General features: G+C 34.6%; 1 protein-coding gene across 16 annotated transcripts in view; it reads right to left on the bottom strand.

Moving 5' to 3' along the window:
- Window positions 1–371: 371 nt before the first annotated feature.
- The window catches only part of Ca-alpha1D (Ca[2+]-channel protein alpha[[1]] subunit D), an 88,325-nt gene continuing 67,788 nt past the window's right edge, over window positions 372–20,908 (bottom strand). For 10 of the 16 annotated variants that reach the window (XM_087354707.1, XM_087354708.1, XM_087354701.1 and 7 more), the window contains 16 exons: window positions 20,733–20,816; window positions 15,802–15,819; window positions 12,784–12,972; window positions 12,019–12,121; window positions 11,601–11,749; window positions 10,926–11,150; window positions 10,065–10,269; window positions 9,299–9,432; window positions 8,463–8,564; window positions 7,468–7,569; window positions 6,905–6,943; window positions 3,523–3,641; window positions 2,879–3,004; window positions 2,265–2,545; window positions 1,968–2,098; window positions 372–1,879 (listed from right to left, as the gene is read on the bottom strand). In XM_087354707.1, coding sequence (XP_087210833.1) covers window positions 1,640–1,879; window positions 1,968–2,098; window positions 2,265–2,545; window positions 2,879–3,004; window positions 3,523–3,641; window positions 6,905–6,943; window positions 7,468–7,569; window positions 8,463–8,564; window positions 9,299–9,432; window positions 10,065–10,269; window positions 10,926–11,150; window positions 11,601–11,749; window positions 12,019–12,121; window positions 12,784–12,972; window positions 15,802–15,819; window positions 20,733–20,816 — 2,247 coding nt within the window. In that variant the 3' untranslated portion in view covers window positions 372–1,639. Of the gene's footprint in view, window positions 1,880–1,967; window positions 2,099–2,264; window positions 2,546–2,668; window positions 2,710–2,878; window positions 3,005–3,522; window positions 3,642–6,904; window positions 6,944–7,467; window positions 7,570–8,462; window positions 8,565–9,298; window positions 9,433–10,064; window positions 10,270–10,925; window positions 11,151–11,600; window positions 11,750–12,018; window positions 12,122–12,783; window positions 12,973–15,801; window positions 15,820–20,732; window positions 20,817–20,908 lie in introns of all 16 variants that reach the window. The other 6 variants (XM_087354712.1, XM_087354702.1, XM_087354711.1 and 3 more) reach the window with 3 other exon arrangements.

Raw genomic sequence — 20,908 nt, 5'->3', positions numbered from 1 at the left:
ACTTCCAGATGTCATACAGAAGTGCCCTAAAAATGTAGGCTTTTGAACAGCTGTTTGCGAATTGTTATATTTTCATGAATGTCAGCAGTCTTGCACAATATCCCAATTAAAACATAAGTGTGGCAGCATTTCAATACTGGCTGACATAAAATAAAATAATAATAAATAATTGAAAACTTTTTACACTCCGATCCATATAATGTAATTAGCACGCTCAGACTTTCTTCTTGAAATTATAAGCCCATATGCAGGGACAGTCAAATACATTTCCACATTTTGTTTGGTTACTGGAATTACACACAAGCGTGAATTCATGTTTCAAACTTCATAATGCTTTTGCCACTGATGTGTCCACAAACACTTACATTAAGTTTCTTTAATTCAGCTCAAAGTTTATTGGGAATAATAGTTTTTACAGTCCTGTACAAATTCCATGACAAAAACATTTGTAAAAACATTTCTATACATTTTATACAAATCAATAATACAGTAGAAGAAATATCCATTTATCACAAGGGATCATTTCTTTAGATATTTTAGTTTGATGGCTGGCTATGGATGCAGACCACCAATTAGATTCTCACCTTCCAGGCAACTCACTTGACTCTGTCCATCAGCCAGCTATCGTCCAGACAGGAAGTTGGGCAGACAGTTGCATTGCAATGCACATCCAAACGTGCATGCAAAGCAATGTTAAATCCTGTTCAAATGGGCACATAACATAACACAGTTTAGCAAAACTAGCTTCTAAAGGATTCCAAATTCCTCTGAAAATAGACAATCACTTTCTCGTGCATTATAGTTCACTTTCGGTGTATGACATGGCATCAAGTTAGTAATATTAATGTTGGGAAAACTGTTATTTGCTAAACATAAAGGATGTTGGTGAACTTGCTCTAAGATATTAAACATCTTTCTTCTTATTATTTCTCAGGTTTAAATTTAGGAAAGATTCATTCAACTTTCTGCACTATCGTTATGGAAAATTCATTTCAGTATACTTGCACATTAGACCAATATCTTGTATGGTCCACTTTCACACTTTATAATTCAGGCTTCTAAATTATTAAATGTAAACATTCACAGGCGAGTAAACTTGAATTTTCTTCAAATAAAGTACATAAGAACGTAACTCTATGGGATGAACTTTTTAAATGTTTTAACACACGCATTATACTTTCAATGATAATATTCCAGTAGATAGCTGTACTTTCAAAGTAATTTAAATGGATAATAAAAATAATAAAACTTCTTTATATTAGCTAAACATTCCATATTAATAAACAAATTTCCTTTCAGATCAGTAGGTATTTTCATAACTGCGCTTTTGCACAAGATATGTGTTGCAGGATCTTTCCATTTGTTTCCATACCTTGTATTCCTTTAACATAAAATAAACATTTAACAAATAAAAAAAATCATTTTTTTGGTAACAATTCTAGTCTTTTGACATCCACTGGACTTTCATTCACCAGGACAAACAATCCACAAATGGTAAAAATGGGGCAAGTTTGAGAAACTGATGGTACGTTGAGTTTGAGTCTTCCCTGGAGAAGTATATGAGGCACTTGGTAATGCAAACTGAGACTGAGACAATGGAACTCAGTGGGAAAAGCCCGCGTCCATGCGGGGCGCGCTGCTATAAGTGAGGATCAGTATCACCTGATTCAAGTTCACCTCCCGTCCCAGTCCCCACCCCTGCACCCACTCCTGACATCTGGAAGGACAAAGGTCTTCCTTGACGTTCCTGCAGCAAGAGCCGATGTGCCGCACGGTCCATCTCCTCCTGAGTCATGTCTAACGCTTCCTGCATCTCACGAGATGTGTAACGAACGAAATCGGCATCACAGTATTTGCCAAGACCTTGCTCCACCAGTACCTGTAAGCAGCAATGTTTTGGTCAGAAAATAATATTCAATACATGAATGATAAATAATGCATGTGGCACAAAACCATTCAACACTCACCCTGCCTACCAGGCTTTCGGCTGAACCAACTACCTCGGGGAAGTTGGGACGACGGTCAGCTGGACTGCCAGGAAGTGAATGTGACAGGCGTTCCGTGCCAAGACTGCCATTGGACTCGCCAGCTCGGGACACTGTGAATCAGACATTTGACACACGCATCTGCTTCATTTACTGACAACTTAAGAGCTAAATTACAAATTAATGCAATATTGCATAATGTCTCATAATTTAAATGACAAAAAGTTAGTTGTGACAAGGTCTGGAAGAGAGGTGTTAGTGAGCAGAGTGGGGTCTGACCTCTGCCATGAAAGGAAGCCCTGTGAGTGAGGGGGGAGCGTCGCCCGTGCCCCTGGCATTCTGTCGCCACCGCTCTGTTGTCACTTGGCAGGAAACTAGCAACTGCCACAGCCATCATTTGTGCCTGGGCCAGCTTGAGGCCATCCGCTATCCGGCTGAAGCTCGATGACGTCTCGCGACCCATACAGCCCAGACGGAACGAGCCCCCCCCAACTCCTCGTGGGACTCTCCGGGGAGGGGGCGTAGGGGGGGTCAGCTCGGGGCTGTATTCATCCTGCAGGCTGGAAGCCAGGTTATGATGTTAGTAAGGAAAACACACCAGCAAGCATGCGAGTGAGAGTGTTAGCAAGTGAGCTGGGGAGGGGGCAGGCCAAGAGAGCCACGCAATATGACGTGACGCTTACCGTAATGGTTTGGATGTAGATACTGGCCCCCTCCGTGTTGGCTGAAATTTGTACAAGAACCCAATATTGACATCTCTAACAATAAAAACATTGAGTCATTATTGGATATTTGTATTTATGGCTGATGTAACTGAGGAAAAGTCCAGCTTAAAACATTCTCATTATTTTGACAGTTGAATATTTTAGGTTTGTTACAGAAGGGATGCTTACTCGATTACTTGGTAGGGGCCAAACGTCCTCTCAGGGTCCCCATTGGAAACGGCAACAGTCAATGGACGTAATGGAATTGCCTCCTCTTCCTGCAAGCCCTCTTCATTGTCTTGCATTGAAGCTGCACTGCAATGTGTATAATTTGTTCACAATAGGTACGTTTAGAAAGCTGTGGGATTTGATGTAATATTGTGTTTCAGTCAATGCATACATATGCTTCAGGTCTAGTAAGAAATATTAAATTTCAAATTATATTTAGAGCTGTAAAATGGTAGTATATATTGTACATCAAAGAGATTAAGATGGGTGGGTGCAAACAAGAAAGGGAAGCATCATAAGAAGATACTCTTTGAAAGACCAAGGTATAAATGGAAGTTTTATGTAACATTTTTATTCTCTAAAAATAATAAAGGATATTATAAGTTCATCTTATCTATGACATAATGGAAAATCTCATATGAGTCCGCCACGAAGTAAAATAAAATACCAACATTAAGAAAGGTTTGAAACACACATAAAATTATTAATTTTGATGTTTGCTCCACTCTCAAAGGTTTTGATTTCCTTCAGCATAATCAATTACTCTATAAGAAAAGTTAAATTTTATGCAATGATTATTTCAAATGCATTCAAAATGACCGTACCTTGTAATATGTGGCATGAGTGTACTCCTGGTCATGCTCGTAATGTGGTTCATGCCTTCAGTTACAGCACGATGGATCGAGTTATAAGGCAAGTAGTCAATTGAGTTGGTTGGAGATACCTGTATAAAACATTCATCATAAACTATGACAGCTCTTTAACCTTTATTATACAGGAAGAGGTGATTTGAATCTCCATAATACAGGGCTAATAGCCATACTCTAACTTCAGTGCTAAGCGTTTAGTGGTGTGCTGGGCTGCACTTAGCCTATGACACATGTTTAATAAAGGTTAATCGCAAAACTTCATGCATTCAGATATTTAAGTTACTTCCCCCATACTCTGTTTATAATATCTAATATTTCACTCACTTTTTCAGAGGCTAACAGAAGTGGCACTTTGCAAATGTGGTGACGGTATAAATTAATAAAATGAGAATGGCAATGATGCTTCATAAGCTGAAAGGTATTTAGCAAGACAGTGATTGTGGCTTATTTAAAGTAAAATCTCAGAACTTATCCAGCATAAATCATAAAACCACTTCAGATAACCCTCAAAGATTGGACTCTCGATATTCTGAATTCAAAGGAGAAACGGCAATCATTCAAAAAGAGCGTTCAGTTTAATTCTGAAACCAGAGTGACACCTTGCATGTAGTTGTATCTAATCCCTTTCTCTCCCTCCACACAGTTTAACTTGATGGCTTTCTTAATGAAATTCTCTTAACTGGTTACAAAACTTGAAATAAAAGAAGTTAAGATAGCTTCTCAGCTGAAAATCAAACAGAAGTTCTGCTGAAATTGAAGTAGGAGTGCTAATCTTTTGACTGTAATGCTTAATAATGAATAAAGATAATACATGACAAGGATATACTTTATTCAGCATTAAGGACCAGAGGTGTACAAACACATTCTGCCTCCCTGAGAAGATTGCAAAATTTTATTATATCTAGGCATCTAGATACAAGACACATATGCAGCTACTTTTGACAGTGTTGTGCGTTCTATTTTTGATGAAGAATCTACTGCCACATTCGTGTCCATGACAGATGCTGTAACCAAATCTAAACATTGGCACTAAATGTTATAAGCAGATGAAAACTACAACATTTCTCAGCACGAAAGCTTGTATGAAAGGAATGCGAGATTCTGAGGTGCAGCTGAATACAAGAGAAAGTAAAATGTAAAGTGCAAGTGTAAAAGTGTGATGCAGTTGGCGTGCTGCCAAACCATGACGGAAAGAAGATTCCATAATTTTAAGTGCATCATGTGTAAGCTTGAAGAAACTTGTAGCACAACTGATAAAAATTATGCAACAGACAAACATCACCTCAATTGGGAAAAATGGTGCGTTACACTCCGGAAACTTGTAGTTGAAAGAGATGGCAACCAATCGAAAGCAGTTCACAATCATCTTGCACAAAGAGCTTGGAAAACAGGGAAGTTTCTGCCAGATGGGTGCCTCATCAGTCGACAGACAACCACAAACATTGCACATGACATGCTCGACCGTTCTCCCCCACTTTTATCACTGTACTGTCATGAGGGTTGAGACATTTGAGCCTAAGGCAAAACAATAAAGCATGCAATGGAAACATCCATTGGTGGGTCATAATCAAGATACCATTTCCTTATTTACGGGTTTTTGTTCGCTTCAGGTCCTGCTTAAGATACAGGTCAATCTGCTTTCATTTAACTTTGGTCCACAGTAAAACTCAAGACTGGTAAAAGCTTCTAAACTGGTAGATGACAGAAAAAAGAAATATTTATGTACATCTAAAAATGACCTATAATAAACAACTACATACACAAGAAAACAATTCTTGAAGGACATCGTGCATAGATTTTAAAATACCAAAGAAGTTTACTGGTATAAAGTAAAGCGTCCCGCTACATGCCTATTACTGGTATACAATTTTGTAAAAGTAATAGATTTGCGTCGTCCCGCGCTTTAGCAGCGCGGTCTGAGGCATCATGCTTCGGACCGGTGATATGGAATGTGCGCTGGTTCGAGTCTTGGGGAAAGAAATTTCTCATGAGATTTCTGACCGGCATATGGGACCGGTGCCAACCCAGCATGGTGAGGAAATTGGAGAGCTACAATGGGTAGCGTAATCTGGTCATGGAAACTATCAATGGCTGGGGGTTCGTCGTGCTGACCACATGTCACCCTATATCTGGTTGGATGATCGTTCACCTCTGCTTAGGCATGTGAACGTGAGGCCAGCAGCCAGCTAGTAGGCTTTGGCTCTCAGAGGGCTGTTATGCCATGGATTATTTTATTAATAGATTTGTGGGATTTAATTTCCTGTAATTAAACATGCAGGGTAGTTACAAAATATTCACTGAGAATATAATATAAATATTTCAAGATTCACCATGTTCACAAAGGCCTTTTGTACTTTTAATTTTATGTGTAAATATAACAGAGTATGGAAATGAGAAATGATGGTTTGAGTCACAACTATGTTTTGTACAAGCTTGTTACTTTCCATTAGACACATTTTGCTTCTTACTCCTGACTCAGCTGAATAGGTTCATCTAGTTGTAGTCAGACGATTTTGTTCCTCAACGCTGGTGATAAAAAGCTTATCGGTATATTTTATCACCACATTTCACTCATAGTCCCATTGCCCACACATATTATAGAACATTTCAGAATTTCCATTTCTGTTTTAAATTTGAGAAATTAACATATCACACCAGTCACATTTCATTTTAAAAATAAAGAGGTATTGTAATGGTATATGATGGAAATTAAAAAAAAATTAAGAAAGATAAATTATTAGATATGTATAAACTGTAGTAGAAGAGTGTTTCAAACAACTTGTGAAATAACACTGTACACGAAAACTAACTTTAGTCCTTGAAGAAGGTAGAATGTATTTTTTTTTATTCTCAAGATATACTCAAAACAATCCTATTATCCTTCATGAAGCATGAAATCATGCTGGAAATAAATTATAATTGCCCAAAACTGTATCAAAAATCTTGCCCTCTCTGTCTTACCATTATCAGCTGAACAAGTGGCAGAAGAACTCAGTCACACGTGTATTTTTAATTTCCGCATTCTTCTATTGAAATACAAAGCTTGCATTATATATGACTTTAAGATGGAAATGTTTCACTTGTTACTTATTCTCTGGCAACAGGGTGGAAGCACTGTCAGTATAAACAGTGGTACTGTAATTCAGGTGCATCTAATCCAACCTCAAAATTGTGTCGGTACAATTTATTGAACCAGGAAGAAAAAAAATTAGAACTATACCATCCATCAAGAGATAACTCAATATGGTGGAGCGTGTTGCCCTAAACCGAGGTATCCTGACAGGACCATCAGATACTTTCAGAATTGCCTTCCTAAATCATACAATAATCTACTTACCTTTCTGAGATTCCTTCCTGGAACATCTAAGTGGTTCATCTGTAACACAAAATACAAATGCATTTAATTTAATTAATATATTAACTAAACCAGGTATTTTCAACACATGGATAAGAGGTTTTGTGTACATTTTATTCAATATTGTGTCACTCTGTATGATGACAAAGTCATCTGATGTCTGAAAACGTGCCTTAATGTTGTTAGTATCGCACAGTATCCAACAGTTTCAGCTTAATGACGAACATAAACTTAACCTAGGACATGTCTCACTGAAGAATGCCTGAAGGAATATGTGCAAATAACAGCAGAAATTAACCTCAAGGAAGAGCAGTGGAACGGTGTTAAATACATCAATAATGACTAACTTCGCCAAAGAAAATTTCCGAGTAACACGTGAACCTCTGCAATAGCAAATTAGTGGTATTTTAATAAACTCTCCTCATTTGTAACCGTGAACTGAATTATATGTGTAAATATAATATTCTTCAATATGTATCACATAATTTGCACGCCTGAATTTCATAACTAAAAGTCTGCACAAAAGTGCTTGCTTGGATGCTTACCTTAATTTGTGTTGAGTTGACTTTTAGCGACCGGGCACGATGGAAACCAGCGTGGCCTCGTCGCATCGATGACCAAACACTGCCAAACAGTGAATGATTACGCTGAAACAAATAATAATTTTAAGTCAGTATTGGTAGGTCTTCTTTAAATTTTACTTTGCAGTAAAGGGAGATTTAAAACCCATATTACAGGGCAGCTGGCTGGAATTTAACTCTAGAGTAGTAGTTTTAGTAAGATAATACCACAGCTCACTGGAAGCTGCACCATATATAATCATTTTAAATTTGAGGTTTTGTTAAATTAGTATTTAATTTATAAATTCCCATTTCACGCACTATGAAATTTATTCCTTTTAACATTTACCATGTGGAAACAGGGGATTTAAATCTATGGGACACTCAGCCATAATTTAACTCCAGGGTTAATGGTTTAATGATATACTATTGTGACACAAAGCCAGCAGGAACACTTAGATGTTTCACATGGTGAATAAAGATTATAGTCCCCCTCAAATTCACTGCCTCCAAATGGATGAATATGTGGCAAATTTCACTACAGAAGTAAAACTTTCCACTGACAATTGTAAGAATTCTTAGGGGTGGTGTATGGGGATTTGAGCACATAATTTTAGTTATTATAAAGGAATTTACATTGCAGGAGAATTTAATGTGAGAAAAACTGAAATGGGTATGTGTAGATATGTGTGCACGCACATGTGTTTATGTGTGACTATTACACTTGTGCAGATAAAACAACATTTTCAATAATTGAAAACAATATCAACTACTTTCTAATTTAGCTAAACCTTTTTTAGGAAATAAAATTGTGATGTTCTGCACATGGTTACAATAGTTTAACAGAGCATCACTTTATATTATAAACAGTTAATATGAGATTTTTTTGCAAAGCATTATGTACAGCATCAAAATTATATAAAACATAAGTCATTAACTATTATATTGACCAGAACAGTTAAAATATTGTCCCTTCTTACCCTATGCATGGGTTCAGGATTGTCATCCATTAATTCCTCCAAGTTTCCAGAGATAGCACGTTTCAGTTCAGGGCCTGCGTCATGCAGGGTACGCAGTCCAGCCTGTTAAGAAGAAATATGTTTGTCTCATATCAACAAGAAAAACAAATGTAAGACTTGAGGTTCTCACAGCGGTGAGTATGAAGATATCCGTCTTCTGGGTTATTGCGCTGTGTAGTCTGGTCGATGTTAACCAACGTTTCAGAGGTCATACTGCCTCCGTCATCAGAGTATGAATATTTCTGTCTTCTGGGTTGTTGCGCTGTGTAGTCTGGTCGATGTTAACCAACGTTTCAGAGGTCATACTGCCTCCGTCATCAGAGTATGAAGATTTCTGTCTTCTGGGTTGTTGCGCTGTGTAGTCTGGTCGATGTTAACCAACGTTTCAGAGGTCATACTGCCTCCGTCATCAGAGTATGAAGATATCCGTCTTCTGGGTTGTTGCGCTGTGTAGTCTGGTCGATGTTAACCAACGTTTCAGAGGTCATACTGCCTCCGTCATCAGGGCGATGATGACAGAGGCAGTATGACCTCTGAAACGTTGGTTAACATCGACCAGACTACACAGCGCAATAACCCAGAAGACGGATATCTTCAAGAAAAACAAACACAGACAACACAGCGCAACAACAGAAATCTTCGCTATTATAACCACTTCACTGTTACACACAACTGCATCAGATTGGAATATTTTACACAGAAGCAATATTAATCTTGTCCACTCAGAACTTACTCAGATATTTTAAAGAGTTCCAAGCAGTAACATTCAGAAACAGGGCCATCATGGCTTCACTTACCTGTAATGTCACCGTGTTGTGCGACTCCTTATCGCCATCTTTGAGTTCCTGTTCTTTTCGTTTTTTAAATCGCCTGAAGTAATCCTGTATTAGAAAAGTTGCATAGAACTTGCCGACTGTAACTTCATCTTCCACTACAAAGAAAATACAACGTTGTAAGGTATTTTTAATTTTAGATTTGAAAGTTGTAATGGCAGACATGAATTTTGCTAGTGGCTCTGCCCCTGCTTGCTTTTTACACAAACCCCACCAGGAGGAATGCTACAAACCGGAAGACAGCAATCTTCATAAATACTGCTGTGTGAAACTGAAGTCCCTCAATTATGAGTAGTTTATCCTTTATCAGCGAAAATATCAGTACACCATAGTGTTCAAAACACTTCACATGGTACACCTTTCAATAAAATCTGTTTCATGGGACACATTTTCTCCAGCATATCCGTTAACTCGACTTCACTGTTGAGTAGTTTGTCAGCATTATGTTTATTCATATTATCCACATAGTGAGAATTCATAGAAAATGTGCACTTATTTCTACCATAATCTCACATAGCATAATTACTTATATTATTGGTAAAGCCACCTGCAAGCAGAATTGAAAATTTTTCTTGTTAAATGACTGTTTTATTGACATTACCATCTACTTAAATTATGTTGAGAACATGCGGAATTTCAGGTCCTCCGAAACACACGGAATCAAAACGTAGAACATCGACATGTTAGGATAATGTTGACACTGGGACCACATATAAGAATAAATACAAACCTCCGGGTGGTGGGACTACTTGATCCAGGAGTTTGGGACTCGTTCTCTTCCAAATCTTCTTAATGACTGCTCTTAGTTCTGCATTCGCATCATCAATATTTCCTTCTGTCTTGATTCGTAAAGATGTCCGAACAACAGCAAATAATGTTGCATTGAATAAAACAGTCCCATCACTATTCAATGGCATATTCATTGATACCAACCTCTGCAATGACAAAATCATTTTATGTTAATTTTAATAATTATTTGCATAATCTACAGGGTGATTCAAAAGTTAGGGCCAAACTGAAGGGACTCAGAGAGAACAACTTTCGAATAGGAATCCATGTCCTCTGACGTTATCCTGAGTCAGTCGAGGTCATTGAAAGTAGGGAAGTCTGATAACATACCGCTGAAATAATTACACTTTGCTATTCTCCTACTAGCTTAAGTTTGTTTTTTTATTAATGTACAAGGATTACATTAACAATCTTACAAACCAAATTACTTCAGCGGTATGTTATCAGACTTCCCTACCTTCAATGGCCTCGACTGACTCAGGATAACTTCGGAGGACATGGATTCCTATTCGAAAGTTGTCCTGTCTGAGTCCCTCTATACGCTCCTTCAGTTTGGCTCTACCCTTTTGAATCACCCTGTATAAACAGACCATAATCATCACTTATTCCAGTTATTCATCATTCACTGTCACCCTGTTGTTTCTTGATTTGATATTATATAATCTATGAATTTAACAAACATAACCTCTATAATGCAATACTTATATCTTTTATGAATCATCTTCATTTAAAAGCTCCAAGTTTAATCCCATTAAGCAAATACTGGGTCAACATGAAACAAAATGACTTAAGTGCAACGTGCCTTGCAAGCAACGCGGTGGGGGCAGAGCTTGCCGAAACCAAGAGGCGGTGATATTTTCCTGAGAAGAGTTACGACATCCAAGTGTTTGATGCGTCCCTTAGCGTCAGGATCATATTCACTCCAGAGTCGAATAAATTCATCCAGGTGATGGGGACCCAGAATTGACCAATCTCTTGTCAAATAATCAAAGTTATCCATGATAACAGCAACAAACAGGTTAATGATCTATAAGAATAAAAATATACATAATTTTATGGCATTCATGAGGAACATACTACTACACACAGATTATAAGTAAACCAATTCAACCAGTCCAACACAAAATCAATATTTTAACATTTTTAACAAAATGTCTCATTGGAAGTTCAACTTCAATTAAAAACCAACAGAATTAGTACAAGCATAACCAAATGTTCAATTCAAACTTAACATTGTCTTCAGGAATTACGTAGATAATTACATGGAACGCAACAGTAACATGGATGTGTGTATTAAAAATATTACATTTGGTTAAGTGTAGATTCAAAACTTGTTCACTCCATTTCATTATGTTCTGGGAAAAGATCTTTCTCTTGAAGCAGGATTTGACAAATTAACAAAAACAGCAATTAATGGAGGGAGCAATTTTTGAAAGCACATTCTTCAGTTTTATTTCCGTATTTATATTAAACTTACAAGGAATGAGCACAGTACATAGAACGAGATGAAATATGGGAAGGCCAAGTCAGAACCACAGGTAGATTTGCTTGTCTCATCAGACTTGGGATCGCATTTAACCTCTTCACGTGCAGAAGAGTCCAGCATGATATCTTGCCAGGCTTCACCTAAGTAACAAAAACAGAAAATCTCCGCTGACCTACCTGAAGGATCGAATACAACTGAATGGTTTTTCTTTAGAAAGTAATATTATTAGAGAACTAAATATATATCAATATGACAGAGTGCAAGGTCAGAAACAATTATTTTTAGAAAAATAGTTCTCAAACTGCAACTGCTACTAACAAATTAACAAATTAAAGTTTGAACAATGATTAATTAAACATATCTATAATTCTACAATATGTTTGAAAATTTCTATATCCAATTTACTTACCAGTTGCTGAACGAAATAAAACTAAGACTGCCTGGGGAAAAGTCTGGAAGTTGTTATTGCGATGAATGGCTGTTTCTGAATTCAGTGCTATTTTTCCAAACATCTAAAACATAACACATACTTAACTGAGTGCCTCTATGTATTCATTACCTCACACATTGATGCTAAAATACTTAGAACACGAACACATAGCTCTACACACAAGAAAAACCACACATATATACAGCACAGAAAAAATGGCAGGCATGAATGACGGACATGTAGAATACCAAAAAACAAAAACAAAAGAAAAATGTACAAGGACCAAATCATCTGGACTTCACAGGCAAAGTGCGGCAAGCCTGAAGTCATATTGTGTCAGCACTAACATCCAACAACCAAGGGCGAAGGATGCACATTATTAATATCAAAGATGTCAATATTTTGTTTTTAGTGATCTACACATCAATGTAATTCATGTTTAACATTGTTCCTACATCTTCTATAATGTAACTATAGTTAAAATTATGTAAGCAGAAGTTCTATTTAAATTTATTCTCTCCAACATCAAATACTTTCCAGTAAATGCAAATACACATTAACCCATTAGTTTCATGTCACTTAGAATTTCAAAGCTAGTGTATAATTGTTGGCTACACAAATTGAATTGTTAATTTAATATTAAAATTAGTAGATAAAATAAAGAAAGTAAAAGTTAGTAATTCACAACAGAGGAACTAAATATTACAAGGAAATTCATTAATCTTGTTGCATATTGAGGTTTACCTGCATTCCAATGACAGCGTAGATGAAGAACAGCATGACGATGAGAAGGGCAACATACGGCAGCGCTTGGAACGATTTGATAAACGTCCAAAGTAAAGTGCGAATGCCTTCACCTCTACTCAGAAGTTTCACTAAACGCATAACTCGGAATAAACGAAAGAAATTGATGGATATCATGGTAGACTCTGGCTGGAAAAAAAGGGTACATTATATTAAAAGAGGTCTTAATTCATAAAGATTTCATGTATTTTAATGAAGATGGACATGATAGCACGTTTGTTGTTACACCAACTGGCAGAGTTAGCATTGCTGCAGAAAATTCATCTTGAGCTTTCCTTTAAAATGCAAAATGAAAAGTCTGGCCACAAAAACTGTTTAAAATATACCAAAACAGAATAATTTTCTCTGTATTTTATACATTCCTCTTATTGTATTTTTCTGATATTAAAATTTGTAATTATTGGTGTTGTAAATAACTAGAATGGTAGATAGATAGAATAACATTGAATAAAATTAGAACAGGACCTCACCAGGAATAGAATTTCCTTTTTTCTTCCATAATTTTTTTTAAAAAAAAACAGCAAGAACACACGAAAAATATTTTATATGTCACTCAAGGATTCTGGAAGAAATGCACTTAAATACAATAATTTTTGCTTGTGTTCATAGTGTGACTTTTTGGCAAATGTTTGTTGCACATTGACGATAATAAAGACAGTAAAATATTAAGTATAATTCAGAAAGTATAAGAATATTTTCTGATATTTATTCTTGGTTTGTAACGATCAACAGAATACATGCATTGTTAAGTAAAACGTTTAAGTCATATGTCTAGTAATAATAATATTTATAATTTTCATGTAAGTATTCTTGGTATAATATTAATTTCATAAAGACGTTATCATATTCTGAACTGTTTCATTTTAACATTAAATTTCTTACATCAACTTCAATTACCCAAGGACATATTTTGTTATTAAAACACTTTCTAATTACTTGTTATGTGCTTTATAAACTGACATATATAATGTGCAGGAATAAATAACTAACTTTAAGTAACTTTCTTTAACATTCTTCCAGAATTCTTTACAATTGCCATGTATATGACATGCTTCACTTCATAATATAACCTACCTTGTTTCAGCCCTCGAAAACTGAAATTGATAATTGTAATAGAGAATTCTGTAAGTGTATATCTATTCATGGTTAAGATCCAGCATAGATTTTTCATTGTATGGTGAATAATGTATGTGGTTCAAGGCATTTTTAATTACTGCATGCTGATTGCAGAATAAAATTAAACATGTTAACACTCAGGAACAACTTCTAATATCTGTTCAATGCAATAATTACAATGAAATTGAGACTCATATTCTGACCCAAACACATCTGAATCATCAATCATGCAATGCAAACATAATAAATATGTAACTAAAATATAACTGAAAGTTTTGTTATAAATATATAAAAAAATACCATTAATGTGATAAAATTCTTATGTCAAGTAAGAACTGTCTATGCAATATGAAGCAGTTAAAAAATAGTGTATATTTCATGCAAGTGGATCAGATTAAAGCATTGCTACTATGAAAACAATATTTCAGGGAGTACATGTCTCAATTTCAGTATAAAAGTTATTTAAATACTTCATTCTTTTCATCACAATTATATTTTTTTGACAAACTCACATCAATATATATATATATATATATCCAACACTTTACAATCATGCATCTGCATTCTTTGATAATTTTTCTACTTATAAAGAAACAGATATACACCAAAATAAACTTCAATGATATGCTTCCTAGTACGAACCTTGAAAATTTTGCCCATGTATATATCTAACAAGCTAACTGCTAATATCAGAACAAAAAATTGTTCTTTAAATTACGTGACAATCTATACTTTAAGATAAAATATATATGAGCATAAATTATTGCAGTACTGTTCATATTAAATACGATACTTAAGAGATTATAAAAATTATCACATTAAAACTGCTTGTGACTGGTTTACAAGTATTGAAATTTTAAGAATTACATGTAGGTCTTATATTTACAAAAACTGTAGGTTCTGATGCAAGCATTTTATGAATTCCTTGATTTAATTTCACAGTAAGGATATTTTGCTGCTGCTGTCCAACTAAAACTATAAAATGCTGTGACTAATGCACAGATTCTGTGTAGTGGAAAGGCTGTAGTACCATTTTGCCTGGGAAGAATATTTAACCTTTCAAATTCCATATAGTGAATGAACAGTAATAAGTTTTGCATCATACCAGCAGCTCAATGGCAGCAATACTACAAAATTAAGTAAGACTTTAGAAAATACAGACCTACTATGCAAAATTCAGTTGGGTGTATTAAGTATCAGTGAATATTTCACAGAATTTAACATACAGGCAACTACAATTTTTTCTTTAATGCAAAAACTATTGTTTCTAAATCTCCTGAATTTATCAATAATCAACTGTAAGATAAAATTTGAAATATCGTAAGGATTATTTCCTCCATGCAGACACCGATATAAAAGTAATGACAACATCTACTCTACTTTGTATTTCCTATTAAATATTCATGCTAAATGGTTACTAAAATTAAATTTGAATATAACATCTAATATTCAACGAACATTCTAATCTGGAACTTAACTCTCGTAATAAAACAAGATGACAGGAAATTTTTTTATGGTACTAGTGACAGAAGCAATAAATTCAAGGATGTCAAAATCTAGGTACGTCATCACCTTCTAGGCCAAGAAGTAGACCAAACAAATCATTACAAGACCACTCCACTCTTGTTGTGAAATTCATGTTAGTATGATCATTTTCAGTAGTACAACATAATCTGACATACACAAGAAGCTAAACAGCAGGAAAATTGTCTCACACAAATTATAGAACAATGAATCAAACGAGTAAAGTGACCTATTCTATTTTATTTTTGTATCATTTTAGGAGAGTTAAGTTCCAGCCTATCTCCACATATAACATCAGCGTGACTTGTAACCACAAACCTTAAACCTTGTAGGGGTCTGGATTGATGAGACATGGAAGGAAACACCTTGGTTAGTTGAAGCCACATTTTTACTGGAATTTTATCTATTTTTAACAAATTTGAATGGATGTTGCCCTGCATTCATATACTAAAAAAAGAGTGGGGATATTTATGTATCAGATTATATCTGGGAATGACAGGGTTCCTTGATCAGCCACCCAAGCTTAAATCTTTCGGAAATATAAGACAAGGGCTGTCATCCATATCAAGGCCATCAAAATCAGTAAACTGCAGTCATTGATTTGGCAGTCACTGCTGAGTCTTGTACACTTTCAAGTTTCCATACTAATTCAAAATGGAACACATTACATATTATTCACTGATCCATAAATCATCAAGTTATAAAATGCAGTTAAACACTGCAATATTTTACTAACCTTAGAAACATTACTGTTCAAGACGATATTTTAAGGTTAGTTTTATGTTTACATAACCTGAAACTTTCATAAAACAAAAAGTGCACTTCAACTTAAGGCATGAGAAATTTGCTGAAAATTGAGAGCTGGAACTGTGTTTCTCTAAGTGTAGGTGCAGTAATCTTTCTAACTGCAGACAAGGGAATGTTGTAGATTCACATAAATATAACAATGTATTACACATTTATTTCATGTGATGTACTAAAGGTTCTACTCAAACCACAAGAAGTTCATTGCCTGATAAAATAAAACACTTAGACAAGCACTGCAATTTCTATTATTCCATTATACAAAACCTGTGTTCTTTTCTGCATCAAAACAGTTTGTGCTGATCATGGAGGACTCTACAACAGCTATGTGCAATGTGCATGCAAATAAGAAAAAAGTAGTCATTTGTCCAACATTCCTACAGAAGAAGATTCATTCTATGTAGATTCATTCAAGCTACAGATTACAACAAATAATTGTAATTATATATAAAGGAAAATCTCAGATCTACTGGTTGCAAGGCAGAGAATTTGGTATGTATTACACACTAGCCAGGCAAAGAAGAAAAGAAAGAAAGATAAGTATATATAAAAGCAAAGGAAAAGAAGCATAGGTATGCCTGAGACCTTCTTTAGTTCAGCTTTAACAAGACTGCCTTCCTGCTTGCAATGCAAACCTAAGTTGGGTGCAAGCTGGGACATTCTTTGTGCCAGAATCAATGTTATATTCATGTCCACATGAGTAAGAATAATATAAACTTAAATAACAAAATAAAGTTGCATCATGGGAGGTAATACCATGCTATTTATGTGAAAACATTAAATAGAAATGTTGCCAGATATCATAATAAACTATGTTTTTTTTTTTAGTTTAGAAATTAACAAATGCATCGTTCTCATACAAAACAAGCATCACAGATGTTTGGTGGAATAACTGTTAAATAGATACAAAATATGAAATGTAAAGTAAACTCCCTAGAAAAATAAACATGTTGATTACAATTCTTCTTACTTGAATATGCATGACAACTTCAGTCTGACATCAATAAAACTGAAAGGTGTCTACTGACATGCTGTTTAAGAATGACAAATATTTTAAAAACTTTAATTACTTTAAATATTATATTATATAAAATACTGTACATGAAGAAATGAATAATTCTTTACAAACTACCTCCAAATGGTAATGTTTTTAAAGTTAGTAAAATATTATCTACCCATTTTGGAGTTTGAACCTGAAATTTGTTGCCTACATATGAGCTACCAGGAAATATCAACTAGGAATTAACAACTTCTTAACTCAGAATGAACTCAACTGCAGGAGATCACTTGGTAGATCATTATTATAGCAGGAAATTATGGGTAATACTTCAAAACTTTACTATTCACCATTAGTATTCAAATAGTTGTCATTGACCTTGAAAATGCATAATAAATTATTGCAATTCTTTTACAGTACCATATACATACAATATTTAAAAATGTATGTGTTCATGCTAGACTGCTAAAACCATTTTTGTAGTTATAAATCCTGGAATCAGATTTCATAATTCACAGCACTGTTTACCCTACTACAATTGTAATCCTGTATATATTTTAAATTTTAACTGTTGACATGATACAATATCTCTATGATAGAAATGGGTGATACTGAAAGGTTTCTGAAAAAGAACAGTTTACAAGTAAGCAACTAACCCTAAAGTAACATGCGTTAAAGATTTCCATAATATGACTTTGGCGACAAAGCAGCATTCAGATGCAACAATTCCTGACCAATGCTGATACCTTTTGTGATTTATTTTCATATTATCATTCCATTTATGCCTAGTTGTTTCGAAAAAGCAGTTCTAATTTCTTCTGTGTGTCCTAAATGTACTCACATATCTTCCTTAATTTGATCACTTTAATAATATTTGGCAAAAAGTAGGTATTATCAAGTTGCTCACCCTGTTTCCCCCCCTTTCTCACCTCCACTACTCACCGTTCACTAATTGTGTTACCATTCTAATTATATAAATTCGCTTGTTTGTTTTGCATATTTTCTTCTCCTTTTAATCTAACTGACATAATGTAATTGAATTATTATTACAAACACATTGACGTATTCAGTAGCAAGTGGTCTTTGTTTTTTAATGATGTCTACACTCGTGTAATTTTTTGATATTATTTCTTATTTTGCTATATTTATTACTGTGTTCTTCTCTTCTATTCTATCTGCAATTATCCTTCTGACTGTCGATGCAACACAATAACAATACAAGAGCTTTTTATTCTTTTACATAAACAGAATTCATTATCAAGAATTTATTATATCCCTGTAAGGCTAGTTAAAATTGTTAAACTTTCAATAGAATTATCATCCCCTTTGTCAGCATTCCGAACATGAGCAACTTCATAATACCATCTGAGGAAAAGAATACTGATATTCAATAAAAAAAACAATTGATGGCTGACATAATACCACCGAAGTATGGGGTAGCCAATTGCTAGAAGTAGAAATAAAGGGATTTATATGTATCCTATTAAATTGAATTCAGTGAATAATTAAACACAGAAGAAATCACAGATTGTTGATAGTGTGTTGTGCTTGTGCGTATAAGCCCATGTAACAGATTTCCAAGGAACAGTATGTCAAAATATATATTTTTTTTCAGAATGTGTTCAAAAGGCTGAAGCTCTAGTTGTGGCAAGACCATGCATACCTCACACAAATAAATCCAGATAATTCTAAGCTGCAAGAAAATAAATACATCAAAAGTGCTCTGCATCAAATACAGGATGTTTCAGAAGGTTGTGAACATAGCTTATAGGAGTGACATGGAAGGTAAATGGAAAAAAGAAAGTTTAAATAAATATTTTCCTGACTAGCATAGTTCGACCCATCGAAGTTGACAGGAATTACCCTCTTTTGTGTTGAAAATTAATATAATTTATTGCAGCATCATAATTTCAAATTTAACTTAAATTACAAAATTGATAAAAATTTCTTTAAAAAGTAAATTAAATGTGAGAACATTTTCAAAACAACTGAAGCCAGATTCCTGCCAAATGCACCAACACAAAATCACCTGATTCCAGACTCCACCAGATCCCATCATAGCCTCATCTGCATTTCTTGTTACCAGAGTTGCCACCATTAAGACTTAATTTCAATTTCTTCCGCATTTTACAAATGGCTTAGTCATACAGTCAAGCATGGTGGACATTGGAACTGTATTTTTAGGTAGAGCATGTCAGAGTTTTACAATAGCAAATATATGTTCAATCTTGCTTTGTACAAGCACTGCGTGATGTACCTGGGATCAAATGTTTTGTAGCGCTTTTCCATACGCGAGTAGTAGTAGCAAATGTTCTGTGTTAAAGCCAAAGAGATTAATTTGCTTATGCCTTCACATCCGGCTTTAACTTTCATTTCGCAGTACTTCTACACTTCACTGCTGGTCATTCTAACTCCATAAATCATGAAATCTGGACATATGAGCCTTATTTACAAGAAACAGAGTAAATAATTATGATATACACACATGGGGTATGGAATACTCTCATAATGTCCACCAGACTATGTTTGAATAATGGTATAGTCTGAAAATATGGGCAGCTATTGTCGGCAACTGCCTTGTTAGACCATATGTTTTACCAGACCACTTTAACGCACTACATCACACACTAAGCAAAGTAAAGCTGTCCTACTACATGCTGTGGCACTTGGGAGGAGAGGAGATATAGCTCCTACTCACTCATAACTCAGCATTAGATGGGGGTATGTGTCATGTCTTTCCTAGGTTTAATCGTCCATACTACAAAAATCACTGCCAATTGCATGATTAACTAAAACGTGTTTTCTTAATGGAAAATGGAGTAATAGATTCTGCAGAACTTATAAATATCAATCATAAACCACTAGGCACAATTCATGTTACAGACCAAGAACAATAACCCCTTTAAATTTATTATTATTATTATTATTATTATCATCAAAATTATTATTATATGTAAAAGTTCTTAAAATACCTAGGAATCACTGGTTTAACATAAACATATTATTTTTAGCTTATGATTATCAGAATTATCATTATAAACACAAATTTGTAAGGCATATACACAAGGAACTGTACTTTAGATAATAAATTAAGATACAATTTAATTAAATACATTGATAAGACAATTACAGTGATGGTAAGAAGTCTTATATTCTGTACTACTGAGACCAACATTTGTTTTTTGTAATACCACAGAATATTTCTATCACAGTTTCTGTTTTATTCCCAATTATTTGATTATACAAATAACGGAAATTAAATTATATTCTGCAAACTCAATTCTGAAGCTCTAGAACCATTATGAGACACCCCAGATGGTCAAAATGTAAGCTTGTCTTGAGTATCTGCTAGTTAAAGTTTTCTATATACACAAGGTAAATCAAAGAACTCACTAAAGTTCACGACATCACACTGCATAATTGTATATTTTCAATTGTTTTTACTCACATTTATGTCAGAATAAATGATGTCGATGAAGCTGCCAAGCACAATGATGAAATCAAACACGTTCCATGCATCACCAAAATAATTCTGCAAAGTAAATTTGCTTAGGGTAATGTACTAATATAAAATGCACATAAAAATTATATGCATCATCCATTACTAACAATAAATTAATAAAA

The sequence above is a fragment of the Zootermopsis nevadensis genome, unplaced genomic scaffold (genome assembly GCF_977971745.1).
Source record: "Zootermopsis nevadensis isolate Lab colony 2312 unplaced genomic scaffold, Znev_1.0 Znev_ptg000023l, whole genome shotgun sequence".
Classification (NCBI taxonomy): domain Eukaryota; kingdom Metazoa; phylum Arthropoda; class Insecta; order Blattodea; family Termopsidae; genus Zootermopsis; species Zootermopsis nevadensis.
The sequence above is the reverse complement of the archived record's forward strand: the minus strand, read 5'-3'. Positions and strand labels throughout refer to the sequence as shown.